This window comes from Mesocricetus auratus, unplaced genomic scaffold (assembly GCF_017639785.1).
Source record: "Mesocricetus auratus isolate SY011 unplaced genomic scaffold, BCM_Maur_2.0 Super-Scaffold_100006, whole genome shotgun sequence".
Taxonomy (NCBI): Eukaryota; Metazoa; Chordata; class Mammalia; order Rodentia; family Cricetidae; genus Mesocricetus; species Mesocricetus auratus.
The window spans coordinates 67,165,919-67,180,067 of NW_024429190.1; the positions used below are offsets into that span (position 1 = coordinate 67,165,919).

At 39.4% G+C, this 14,149-nt stretch overlaps 1 protein-coding gene across 5 annotated transcripts in view; it reads right to left on the reverse strand.

Moving 5' to 3' along the window:
• Window positions 1–14,149, reverse strand: part of Ankrd17 (ankyrin repeat domain 17) — a 134,777-nt gene that overhangs the window by 26,472 nt on the left and 94,156 nt on the right. For all 5 annotated transcript variants that reach the window (XM_040747378.1, XM_040747377.1, XM_040747381.1 and 2 more), the window contains 6 exons: window positions 13,450–13,592; window positions 12,641–12,854; window positions 11,968–12,143; window positions 10,995–11,157; window positions 6,695–6,790; window positions 4,980–5,096 (listed from right to left, as the gene is read on the reverse strand). In XM_040747378.1, coding sequence (XP_040603312.1) covers window positions 4,980–5,096; window positions 6,695–6,790; window positions 10,995–11,157; window positions 11,968–12,143; window positions 12,641–12,854; window positions 13,450–13,592 — 909 coding nt within the window. The remainder of the gene's footprint in view (window positions 1–4,979; window positions 5,097–6,694; window positions 6,791–10,994; window positions 11,158–11,967; window positions 12,144–12,640; window positions 12,855–13,449; window positions 13,593–14,149) is intronic.

Here is a 14,149-nt window from a genome sequence, read left to right on the forward strand (position 1 = left end):
ACACAAATCTCATGTTTTCACTTTTTTTTTTTTTTGAGACAGGTTTCTCTGTGGCCTTGGAGCCTGTCCTAGAGCTAGCTCTTGTAGGCCAGGCTGGCCTTGAACTCACAGAGATCCACGTGCCTCTGCCTCCCCAGCTCTGGGATTAAAGGCGTGGGCCACTGGCTGATGTTTTAACTTCTGTAAACAAGCTTGCCTGCCCCAGACTATATGTAGGCAGGATATGGGCCTGATTCCACATAGGCAGACATGAAGTTTGTCACTATGTGTTACTGTCCTTGATTCCAAATAGGCAGGCAGTACATTGTCTTGCGAGTTTTGCCTTTATAAACCCCTACTGTAACTCAGAACTGCACCCAGAGAGCAAGAGCCAGTGAGATCGAGAAAGCTAAAGTAAGAGAAGGGAGAGGGGGCTAGAGGGGAGAGGAGAGAGGAGGGGGTGAAGGGGGGAGGAAAGAGGGGAGGGGGAAGGGAGGGGAAGGAGAGCAGGGGGGGGGGGAGAGAGATTAAATTAAGTTTGTTTTTTGAAACAGGGTTTCTCTGCGTAACAGCCCTGACCTGGAACGCATGGAGGTCTAACTCCAAAGTGCTGGGATTAAAGACGTGCACCACCACTGCCTGGCGTGAATCTTGTTTTTCAAAAGAGAAGCAGGTATGTAACATGTGTTATACAAATTACCTATGCAGTACTCTTTCCAAGTTTTTGTTAGTTTCCTAGAAGTACACTGCTGTAGGCTAAAGGGTAGGAAACGGAGTTTTGCTATGCTCTATTGGTGCAGAGAGCAAAGGACCCAGGGCAGGAGGTTCCAGAGTTCAAGGTCATTTGAGCCCAAACAGTAGACCCAATCTCAAGATAAACAAACAAAGGTGACTGCTAGATGACTTCCCTCCTTAATTTACTGAAGGGTGGAGGAACTGCAACTAATGAGTGAGTCTGGAAGCCGGAGGAACTGAGCACATGACTGCCCCATTCCAGCCTAAGCAGCCACTAGTCAGTCCTAAAGAGCACTCACTGTTCATCTCAAGTCCTAGAAGGAGGTCTGTAGTTTCCTGTCTGGTTCAAGAACCATCGGACAAGTGTTACAAGAGGAGAAGGACTAGACTTAAGGGTGAAGGGTGCTTAAGAACATGAAAATAGCCGGGCGGTGGTGGCACACACCTTTAATCCCAGCACTCAGGAGGCAGAGGCAGGCGGGTCTCTGTGAGTTCGAGGCTGGGCTGGACCAACAGCCTCCAAAACAACACAGAGAAACCTTGTCTCGTTAAAAAAAAAAAAAAAAAAAAACAAACATGAAAATAATTTTTTTTTCCAAAAAAGGTTTCTCTGTGTAGTCCCTAGGATGGCCTAAAATTCAGAGATCTGCCTGCCTCTGCCTCCTTAGTGCTGGGTATAAAGGCATGCGCCACCACCACCACCCACCTGAAAAAACTCATAGAAAGCATAAATATTCCTGTATATTACCCTGATTCCTAAATTACAGCGATTCCTATCTGGCACACTCAGCACTCCAGAGGTAGAGGAAGCAGGAGGTTTTGACCCCCCCCCTTCTATAAACCATTCTACAAAGAGAATCTAGAGAAATGAAAGAAAAATTTACAAGCCTGAATATTAAAAATTTCTTTTCTGTTTGTTTCCATGAGGTAGGGTCTCACAGCAGAGGATGGCTTCAAACTCCATGTTGCCAAAAGACCCCAAATGCCTAATTCTTTTATTCTATCACCAACTGCTGGAATTCAAGGGGTGCATCACATCACAACACCTAGCTGCAACAAAAACTTACTGCTAAATTGATATGTGCCAGGTATGGAACACAATCCTTCCTCACACAGTTTACACTTATTGAAAAAATGAGGACTATATATAGGTGATAAATGAAGTAAGCATAGCTTTCTCTTAGTATCCTAAGGGACTGATTCCACCAACAAAAATAGAATCCATGGGTGCTCAATGTCTTATGTGGAATGCCACATGTTTTAAAACATCACTATGTGCCTTACTGAACAGTTCTACATATGGTATTACTTAGGATATAAAGAAAGTCTACATGCTGGGAACAAAAGTTTCTTCTGGATGTGTATGGTTTGTTTTCTTTGTTCCTTGTGTATCTTCACTTGCTGAACCTTCTCACTAGTCCCTCATGGATTTTAAATAAGATTCTGAGTAAGATTTAAATAAGATGAAGGTATAGGACATGCAATATTTCAATCAAAGCATAACACCAATGTGCAAACTATAAGGCTTGTGCCTTGTATATTCAAGTAACTAGTAGAGCTGGTAAGAATAGAATAGAAAATGAATTTTAGGAATAGTAACAGATCTTTACATTCTAGACCTAGGGTCTTAAAAAAAAATTACCTTAGCTAGGCATTATTTCAGTTATCAACAGCAAGAGGATTACCATGAGTTAATGACCAACTATGGCTAAAGAATGAGTATTATATTAGCTATGGCCATAAAACCAAAAAAAAAAAAAAAAAAAACCAAAGAGTGAGGAATCAGCATGGAAGACACCACGGGACGGTGTGAATACCCTATAAGAAGATGAAAAGCCAATTAGAGAATATATCAAATGGAGTTAGGAACTTCAAAGATGGCTCTGTACAGTTGTGTCCTTGCTGTTCTTCCAAAAATCCTGAGTTTGGTTCTCAGCAGCCATGTCAGGCAGCTTACAGACTAATTCCCAACTCCAGGGGATCCAAAAGTCTCTTTTCACTTCCATGGGCACCTATGCACATGTGGTATAGTCACAAACATTCACATATTTGAATGGTGTTTATTTAATTCCCCAGCACCTAGAAGGCAGATGTCGGTGAGTTCAAGGCTATCCTGTTCTACAAAGTGAGTTCCAGGACAACCAGGACTATCACACAGAGAGACCATGTCTTGAAAACCAAAACAAAACAAAGGGGGGGGGGGGCTTGTAGTTGTTGGTTTTTTTTTGAGGCGGGGTTTCTCTGCAGAACTGCCTTGGCTGTCTTTGAATTCTACTGGCCTCAAACTTACAGTGATTTGCCTGCCTGTGCTAGGATTAAAGGCACCACCACGCCCACTGTAGTTTGCTTGTTTTTATCTTAAAGAAAAATGAGTAAGTTGATTTTAGCTACAAGAAAGTTACAAGCCAGGCGGTTGTAGCGCAAGCTTTTAGTCCCAGCACTCAGGAGGCAGAGGCAGATGATCTCTGAGTTCGAGACCAGCCTGGTCTACAAGAGCTAGTTCCAGGGCAGCCTCCAAAAACACAGAGAAACCTTGTGTCGAAAAACAACAAACAAAAACAAAAAAGAAAGTTACAAGAGAGCAAGGTACCTGTGGTCCTAGAAACTAGAAGGTAGAATCAGGTGGATCAGGACTATACACGACCCCATCTCAAAAACAAAACAAAAACCCTGCATGGTGATCCAGGAATGGAGGAAAATAATATAGGAAAAAGGCTGATTGTTCCAACAGCACCGCCGAATAAGATACATCAGATGATTCTGGGGGGAGGGGCCTAGCTACTCAAAGTTTATCTTTTTCCTGGCAGGATGAATAAATATTAGTGGGTGGATAGAGGGATTGGGGAAGGATCTTTGGAACTGTTCTTTGGATGCTAAACTAAAACTAAAGCAGGAATACAGTGTAACTACTGGGCTGTATTAAAGGGCTAAAAAGTCACTCTTATCTGAAAGGCATCAGCTCTCCAAGTACCTCCTCACCATCAAATGTTAAGATGCATACATCCCTTCTATAAAATGGTATGATACCCGCACACAACCTCATTCATACAAAGCAAATGACATGTAAACACTTACTTTATTGTATTGCTTGGGGAAAAATGAAAAACTCTGTAGAAGTCCAGTATCATTGTAGTTGGAGGAGGGGTGCTTTTCAATATAGCATGACAATGGCTGAATGTAAAATGTAAAGGTGTGGAACTCACAGAAACAGAAGGAAAGTTGTGTGACTATCAGGCAGGAAAAGTTTCAGTAATAATGCACTCAAAGTGAGATCCAGCAAGGTAGAATTTTCTCTTTCTAGACACTTATTGATTGGGATGCAAGACATGAGTTTCAATGGAGTAAGAAATAGGAAAACGGTATTGTGATGTAAATGATTCTACCATTTCTTGATAGGCAGGTTGCTGGGAATAGAATTGAAGGTGCAATTCAAGAAGGAGTAAAGCAAAAAAGAGAGAAGGAATCACATGGCACATGTGCTGAGATTATGAGATTGGTTTATTTACAAATGTATCTCATGCAGTACTTTAAAAGTTTATGGAAGGGACTGTACACACACAAATCCATACACAGTTTATTTAAAAAGTTGGGGGAATCTATAGAGAAAAGAGTATGGGGAGGGGGTGAGACACAATTTAATAAACTGTATATATATATACATAGTATCGAGAACAGAACCAAATTGCCAATATCCTACAAAAACAGTCAAATTGGCCCCACCTTTAATCCTCTTGCCTCAGACTCCCACGTGCCAGGATTATAAGTATAAGGACTAGTAAGCTACTTAACCACAATGACTTAGAAGCAGTACTACCTAACCTCATCTACCAGTCACTGAGAGGAAATGAAAGTATAAGACATTTACCTATGATTCGAAGGCTAACATCTCCAAACCCAACCCCTACACTAACGACTCTTGAGTGACTGTGTTTCACTTACACCTTGTAATAGATGTGGTTATCTCTGATAAATTTATTGGCAATAAAGTCTAGGGTTGTGGTTGAGGATCAAGAGAACTGAAATAAGACTAAAATCTAGATAGAATGTATGTTTCCTTTATTAAGATAAAAAAAATATACTTTCCCCTTGTGGTAATAGAACTCCCCTTTGTGGTACTAGAACTCAAATTTGGTTAAGTGCTTGATTGGTATGATAAAAACAATGCACATTAATAAAGAACAAAAGTAAACACCATGGACAGACTATAAATTTAGTGGAGAAAACAAAATGATAAGAATGGTTTCCGTGTGCAAAGCTTCCATTACCTTCTCCAGGTCTAGCTCCTCCAGTAGTATGCTGGCATTCTTATTTGCTTCAGCAGCCTGTCTGTCTTTGGCTTGTACTATTGACTCCATACAAAGATGACACTTCTTTAGCATCTCCTGCAATAAAAAATTGGAGACATCTCTAGTCTTAAAGGACAATTCACATTTAGTCAGATTCCTAAAAACATTAACTTAGTTAAAAATGAACATTAGGCCAGGAATGGGATGTGAGGGTTGTTGGTGAAGGAGTAAATAGATAACAAACTACTTTTCCAAAATAGCCACAAGAAACAGCTTATGTATTTTCAAAATACACACTTAGAAGCTAACTTAGGCCTATATTTTGAGAAAAAAAATCAAGCACTGCAAATAAGCATGGTGTACGTAAATACATATAAACAAACCAACTATACTATGTGTGTGTGTGTATAACTATAGATTTTTTCCTACATATGAGAACAGTATCAACAAGAAACAGATGTAAAGCATATACAATGGCATTTTAATTTGGTGATTTCACACTCAAAACCAACATGAACAACAAAGGAATATTCTTTTTATTACTAGGAGTAAAAATATTAGGCAGGCGTGGTGGTATATACATTAATTCCATCACTCAGGAGGCAGAGGCAGGCAGAACTCTAAATTTGAGAACAGCCAGGGATACACAGAGAAACCCTCACTTGAAAAACAAAAACAAAAAACTAACAAAAATTTCAAAGTATCTACTTACTCCAGGTATGGCAGCCCATGCCTTTAATCCCAGCACTCAGGGAGCAGAGGCAGGTGCATTTCTGAGTTACAAGACCAGCCCAACCTACAAAGTAAGTTATAGTATATCAAGTCCTATAAAGTGAAACTCGGTCTCGAAAGTCCAAATAAAAAGAAAAAACAAAAACAAAAAAAACCTTAGTATTCAATAATGTTAATTGCTGCAGAAACCCAAGTAAGGCAAGACAATGAGCTGTGGGGCAGATCACTATCATACAATAAAGCATTTCTTACATTTTTTGGCTTTTCAAAGACATATGTCAAGATAGTATTACTTGTGTGTGTGTGTAGACACAAACATCTACACCCCAAGCATAAAATGATAGTGGAAGATTCCAACTAAATCTCTAACAAGACACATTTTTACCTTCCCTACATCTGCCAAAATTCAAGCAAAAAAAAAAAAAAAAAATGTTGGGCAGGACAGGGTTATACTAGGAACAGAACACAGGACCAAAGACAAGCTAAGCAACTGTTCCAGCACTGAACTTCATTTCCAGTCATCAATACTCTTTTTTATTGTTTTGTTTTGTTTTTCGAGACAGGGTTTCTCTGTATTGCTTTGGAGGCTGTCCTGGAACTCACTCTGTAGACCAGGCTGGCCTCAAACTCGCAGAGATCTACCTGCCTCTGCCTCCTGAGTGCTGGGATTAAAGGCGTGAGGCACCACTGCCCGGCTCACCAATACTTTTTAAATGTACAGCTACCCCAACTTCTTGGTGTTCAAGCCATCAAGGTTTTCTTCTTCTCAGAATATATTCTAAATCTAGGTGAAGCTTTTAAATGCTCATACATATTATACAAATGAACTGCTATATATTATACTTTGTTGCTCATAGTTTATTGGCATGAAGGCTGCATTAACCAACAGTAACTCAGCCCACGAGGTGAATCGGAATACCACATTACCTTATCCCTGATGGTTGCTCTATACAATACATTACCTTATCCGTGATGGTTGCTATATACCGCATGCATTCAGAGTCTGATGGAAACTGATTGACTTCTTTGACCAAGTAGCGTACCACCTTCACATGACCCTAAAAACAGGTATCACTGTCAGATTAAAACCACATGCTAACAGAGTTCAATAAATCTATACACTGTCTGAGAGAACTTTAACACTAGTTAATATTAATAGCATAAAGTAAAGACCTAACTGTGTATTTATGCTATAGATGAAAAGCACAGCTTTCCTTCTAATGAGTTACAACTACATTTTTCAATCTCATTTCACTTTCCCACATAAAGAATGATGTGGCCTAAAATTCTGAATATCAGCATGAAAATTAGAGACACCTAATGAGAAAATATTCCACAAACTTTACCAACCTTTTCCTTGTTCTCATTCTTTTCTAAGTACTAAAAGTAAAAATAATTGCCAGGCTTGTTATCTCATGCCTTTAATCCTCACCACAGAAGCACAGGGACCTCTGTGAGTTCAAGGCCAGTCAGGACTACAGAGTATGACCCTGCCACAAAAAAAGTCCAACAGAGCCTAGATCACACAGAAACCACACATTCACAACACATGCACACGCGCGCGCGCGCGCACACACACACACACACACACACACACACACTATTGCTATTTATACTTCTGGTTAGGAGCTGCTATCCTTTTACTTCAGTATTTACTACTCTGAAATAATATCCATTCTTATAATATCCATTCTTTAGATAATAGAAACAGAGTACTGTATGCATACATGTGTGAACTTCTATATAGACATGCATGAATTTATGTCATGTGGATCTGGTTGTCTTTTTCCAACACTGTGTGGGTTTGGGGGACCAAACACAAGCTGCCAGTTGTGAATAGGAAGCACCTTTACCTCCTAAGCCATTTTGCTCAACCTGTCTTTGAGGCATCAGTCCCAATACCTCCCTTCTTTTTGTGAGACAGCATCTCACTTTGTAGTCCTGACTGTCCTGGAAGTCACTACAGACAATCCAGGCTGCCTTCTAGTCCCTCTCAGCATGCTCCTTTCTCCTCAGTGCTGGAATAAAAGTACTCACTATGCGGAGGACAAGCTTGAACCTGCTTCTGTGAGGCACTGCCCCAGCACTACTCCAGAATGCAGGGGTGAGAAAATGTGGCTCTCTTTTCCTCTAATTTGTATTTATTTATCGTTTAAAGGCTTTAACTGAATATTTGGTCTTTAAAATATTTCTATGACACAACTCATACAGCACCCTGTCCACTAGCATTCATTTAAAGAAGAGGGAGAGAGAGAAGGAAAGTAGGCAGGCAAGCTGTTGGAACTTGGTAGCCTATTCCTGTAATAAAAAATAACAAAGGACTGCAGGATTACAGAACTTCTACAACCTCTATGTGAAACTCCAACAAAATCGGAACAGTTTGCGAAGGAAACTTTATACTATTCAAAATGAAGTAACTAGAAAAAAAAATGAGGGACATGAGCATTCTAGTTGATAACCGAGGTCAGCAGAGAGGTAAGACAAAGATGAAGCAGCAACAGGACTCTTCCATCAGGGATTGAAAGTAGAAGGTGAGAACTAAAGCCATTATATTGTGGCTTTGAACAGCAAACCCATCAAGAGAATGCTAATAGAGAGGAGATGCAAGGAAGGTTAACTTGATGCAGCTAGTATGCTTATAGAAGAAGCTACTAAGGCAAAAGTAGATTTGAATGCTTAAGGGAAAAAGTGAGCAAGTGGCTGTGTAGTCCACAATAAACAGAAGCAAAGTGGACTAAAGAACTAGAATCAATAACTGTGAGTTACACACCTTTAGTGCCAGCATGGGAGAAAGAGGCAGGCAGATCTTTATGAGTTTGAGGTTAGACTGGTGTACATAGCTAGCTAGCTGTAAGCCAGCCAACACTGCACAGTGAGACTCTCCAGGAAAAGGAAGAAAAAAACAAGGCTAAGTCAGGCGGTGGTAGCGCACGCTTTTAGTCCCAGCACTCAGGAGGCAGAGGCAGGTGGATCTCTATGAGTTCAAGACCAACCTGGTCTACAAGAGTTAGTTCCAGGACAGCCTCCAAAGCCACAGAGAAACCCTGTCTTGAAGCCCCCCCCCCCCCAAAAAAGAAAAAAGCTAAAACCCAAAAATCAACAACAAAATAAGATCAAAAATCAAAAAAGATGAGACATGTCTTGTAACATGTATACTAAAAATAGTCCATGCTTTAGTATCTAAAAGGTATATTTTATGAGTGCTTAGGTTATTGTGGTTTTGGGAATTAAGTCCACTGCTTCATACACACTAGACAAGTACTCTCTCACTAAGCTATATACCTAATAAGGTGGTTTTTTTTTTTTTTTCCGTTTTTCGAGACAGGGTTTCTCTGTATTGTTTTGGACCTGTCCTGGAATTCACTTTGTAGACCAGGTTGGCCTCGAACAAACAGAGATCCACCTGCCTCTGCCTCCTGAGTGCTGGGATTAAAGGCATGTGCCACCAACACCCGACTAATAAGGTATTTTTAAAGTAACACAATCTAAAATGCTTTAATACAATTTTTAAAAGGCTAAGGCAAGAGTGAAGCAAGGTTCAAGGCCGAGGCCAAAAAATTCTGCCTCAAAGTAAACGAATATAGTTCCGGAAATAGTGATCTTATTTTCTAAGTACCAAATTAGGCTAACTAAAACTGTATTAACTTATCAGTGGTACTTTAAAGCAAATAATTTAATAATAACAAAAAAAGAGCTCTGTACAATGGGACTACAGAAAAAGATGCTTTTCCTTCATTTAAAACTTTTATTTTTAGTTCTTAGTATGGTAATTTTTCAGCAAACTACTCACAGTGAGGTTTTCTTTTCTTTTCTTTTCTTTTTTTGGTTTTTCGAGACATGGTTTCTCTGTATTGTTTTGGAGGCTGTCCTGGAACTCAATCTGTAGACCAGGCTAGCCTCGAACTCAGAGATCCACCTGCCTCTGCCTCCCGAGTGCTGGGATTAAAGGCGTGAGCCACCAACGCCTGGTGACAGTGAGATTTTCATTGTCCTTTTTCCCCTGATATTTAAAACCAACAACAAGGCAATTCTTATTGTACACACCTTTAGTCTCATACTCTAGAGAGGCAGGTGGTCAAGGCCAGCAACTTACAAGCCAATCAAAGCTATAAAATGAGATTGTGTCTCAAGGCCAAACTAAAATACAAGACAAAACACCCAAATCAAGCAACAACAACCCAAAAACCCCATAAAAAATAAATGAAACCAGTGATAAAATAAAACTTAGTTTATGTTAGAAGGTAATGTAAGAAAACATCTAAATACTAAGATTGTAACCAGATTTTGAATGTGCCTCTTAGAGTATCTGTGGCAGTTTGAATGTAATCTCCCCTCCCCATAAACCCACAGGGAATGGCACTATTAGGAGTAGTGGCCTTGTTGGAGGAAGTGTCAGTGTGGTGGAGGGTTTTGAGGTCACATATATGCTCAAGCCATACACAGTGTCACAGTTTCCTTCCTGTTGCCTGCAGATATAGACATAGAATTTTCAGCTCCTTCTCCAGTACCATGTCTGCCTGCATGCCACCATGATGATAATGTACTAAACCGATGATAATGCACTAAACCTCTGAATTGTAAACTACCAAATTAAATGTCTTCCTTTATAAGAGTTGCCATGGTTGCTGTCTATTCACAGCCAATGGCAACCCTAACATACTATCTTTGTTTTATTTTCCTTACCATTGAGTATGCATACATCATGTGGGTGTGTACGCCAGGGCACACATATAGAGGTTAGAGCACAACTTTGTGGAGTTGTTTGTCTTTTTACCATTGTGTAATAAGTTCCAGGGTTCATTTTCAAGTTGCCAGGCTTGCATGCCAGGCATCTTTAGCCACTGAGTCATCTGGCTAGCCAGCATAGAATATCTTCTTACAAGTACCCTTCGTTTTTTTTTCTTTTGTTTGTTTTGTTTTGTTTTTTCGAGACAGGGTTTCTCTGTATTGTTTTGGAGGCTGTCCTCGAACTTACAGAGATCCAACTGCCTCTGCCTCCCGAGTGCTAGGATTAAAGGCATGCACCACCAATGCCAGGCTTAAGTACCCTTAGTTTTGCTGTCCAATATGAATCACATTCACAGCATTTCTGAAATACTAGATTTACTTGGTTTGCCAGTAGAACATTTCATTTGTACATAGCATTACTGATTTCAAAGCTATCACATCATAAAAAATGAGTCTGGAATAATCACTAAGCCAAGTTCTCCCTAGCACAGCTCACCATGTGCAATGCAAGTGAATGAGGATGAAGTGTGCTACCTTTCTAAATGCAGCCATGAGAGGTGTTATCTTGCGGTTATCTGCTGCGTCTACATCTGCACCTGCTTGCACCAGTAGCTGAACCACATCTAGGTGTCCACCATTTGCTGCGAGCCACAGTGGAGTGTTTCCCTTCTTGTTCCGCACATCAATATGAGCTCCCCTGGAAATGAATGACAGAAAGCACTTTCTTACATGAGATGGAATGATAAGCATAGCAGAAAAAAAAAAATCAACCAACTGCTGTGAAAATGTAAAAAGGAAAACAAAGGATGAATGATTTTTTTTCTAAAAAATGTACTATGTAGAACGCCTATCAAATTAAACATCCATATATTCAATACATGCTTCCCTCATTTATGATTGTGTAACTCTGAATTCTGTAAATAAATAGTATCTTGGAGACAAACCGTACCCTATGAGGCAATATCCATCTCAGATTATTTGTATCCAAGTACTTACAGTACATAGAAGACAAAAAAGCTTTAGTGTACAGTTAACATCAAAGTAGGTAAGACTCATGGTACTGTTAATAACAATTAAGAGTATGTAGGGTGCCATGCAAAGATTGTACTTTATTTTAAAATAGGGTCTCTCTACATAACCCTGGCTGTCCAGGAATTCACTAAGTAGACCAGGTCAGCCTCCAAATCACAGAGATCCATCTGCCTCTCAAGACCGCTTTCTACAAAAAGCTGGGATTAAAGGCACGTACTACACTATGCACAGCTAGCTGGTCTTTGACAAGCATTTTTGAAACCTGGCAGGCAGCTTCTAAATAACTAAAAGTAGCAACTACCCTTGATCTTGTCTGCTACAAAATAGTTACTGTCAACTTAAAGCCTGCAACAGTGCAAGAACGAGGAATATGTATGTTACAAAAGTAATTACATTTGACTTTTTTACACAATGACACTGCTCAGAGAATGGTAACACTTACATCCACACACAAAGGATATGCTCATTAACATACCTGCCAATGAGAAGTTCACAAAATTTATAGTGCCCTTTATCTGCAGCTATGGTTAAAGCTGTATCTCTTGAGGAGGGCACTGGAGGGGCATTAACATCAGCACCTTTATCCAAAAGAACTCGGCCCACTTCTGCATATCCTCCAGAGGCCGCTTCCATCAGTGGTGTGAGGCCAGTCTAGGTTTAATGGAAAATAAATAAATAAAAAAAAAAAACAAGAAAAAAAAAAAACTACGGAAAAGACCAGAAATAGCCAAAATGTTAACAATCTGAGGAAGCAATATGGTATAATTTCTACAGATTCATAAATTTGTACTGACACTTGTTTGAGTTATATTTAATTCAAGCATTAATTTTACCTCAAGTCTGTGACACGGGGAAAAGGATTTGAATAAGATCCAAGTCCACTGATAAGAATGTCACTACATATCTCCTGTCCTTTCCAAACTGCGTTGGTTTTAGCTAATCAACCTATCAATAATACCTATAAAAATGTATGCCCAAGTATTTTCATATACGATAAAGAATTTTAACTATAGATTAATGTGAATAGAAAATAATAAAATCATAACCTCTAAAATAAACCTGTTTTTTGTTTCTCAAATAATTTCTCACAAATATTTTGTCACCATAACAAAGAGCTGAGAAATGGTGAGTTTCAGATTCTTTCTTACCTTAGCTCTGTGTTCAACATTTGCTTTTCTATCAAGCAGGAGACTAACCACTTCAGTTCTTCCTTGGAAGCAGGCTAACGTAAGGGCAGTGTTACGATTGGTTTCTATCTGAGCGTTTATGTCGGAGCCCATATCTAAGAGGAGCTTAACCGCAGCTGTATGCCCATTCATAGCTGCTAACATCAGTGGAGAAATGCCCAACTTGCTACCAGTTCTGGGGGGGAGGGGAGAATATGGGGAAACAAAGGAAACATAACATGTGTTACAGCAGAGATATGGTAAGGACAAAAAAACTTTAAAATATAAAATTCTCTCCCGTTTTTTTGAGAGAGTATCTTGTAGTCCAGACTATCCTCTAATTGGCTATGGTGGCTGAGAATGATCCTGAATTCCTGATTCTCCTGCTTCAAACTCCCAAGCACTTTATATGGCAGTGGTCACCTAGAAAGTCTAGTTAAAGGATTAGTTAAAATTTAACTTCTTTTCCTCAGTCTTGCATCTTTTGAGATACTACTAAAACTTTTGTAGAGACCTTTTAGAAGATACAAGATAGGTAGTGGATTCTCCATCCTATGATGGTGAAGCAGGTATTTTGTCTGTTTAATTAACACAAGAAAGATACTGCCGTTAGTTCCTAAAAAAAGAGTGGTTTGTATTTTTCAGTTATGCCAACATTTTAAATTCCTGAATAAATATCTCAAATTTTAAAAAATGTAATAGAAGTTTTTAATACCACCAAAATAGCATTTCCAAATATCTACAGCACAGTGTTCTTGATAAACTGTCTACCGACAAAAAGTAAAGCTTGCCTGGAATTGATCTCGGCGCCTGCATTTAGCAGTATTTTGATGATGTTCACATAGCCACCAGAAGCAGCCAGGCTCAGAGGTGTGTAATCAGAAACATTCCTGTGTTCTTTATTTGCGCCCCGAGCTAACAACAATTCCACCACCTGGGAGGGAGAGAAAAAATATAAGAAATGTGCTTTCTTCTTCTTTTTTTTCTGAGACAGGGTTTCTCTGTGGCTTTGGAGGCTGTCCTGCAATTCACTCTTGTAGACCAGGATGGTCCCGAACTCACAGAGATCTGCCTGCCTCTGCCTCCCGAGTGCTGGGATTCAAGGTGTGTGCCACCAACGCCCTGCTTGAAATGTGCTTTCTTAAGACATAATAATTTCAGGGGTATTACTGATTTTTTTTTTTGTATATAACAAAATGAGAAAGTTCTTTCATCTTTACAGTGTTAGATGACAAGGTTCTTATAAGTTAACAGAGAGCTCTCAAGTTAAAAAAGAAACACTTAGAAATCTAATGAATTCCATTTAGAAATAATTAGTATTTTTGTTACCTTTACCATACAGTCATAAAGGAAAACATGAGGTAAGATTCATTTTATATGTACATATGAATGCATTAAAATTTGAAACCGTGAGTCACTTTTTTTAATAAGATTTATTATGTATACAGTGTTCTTCGGCCTGCTTGTCAGAAGAGGGCACCAGATGTCATT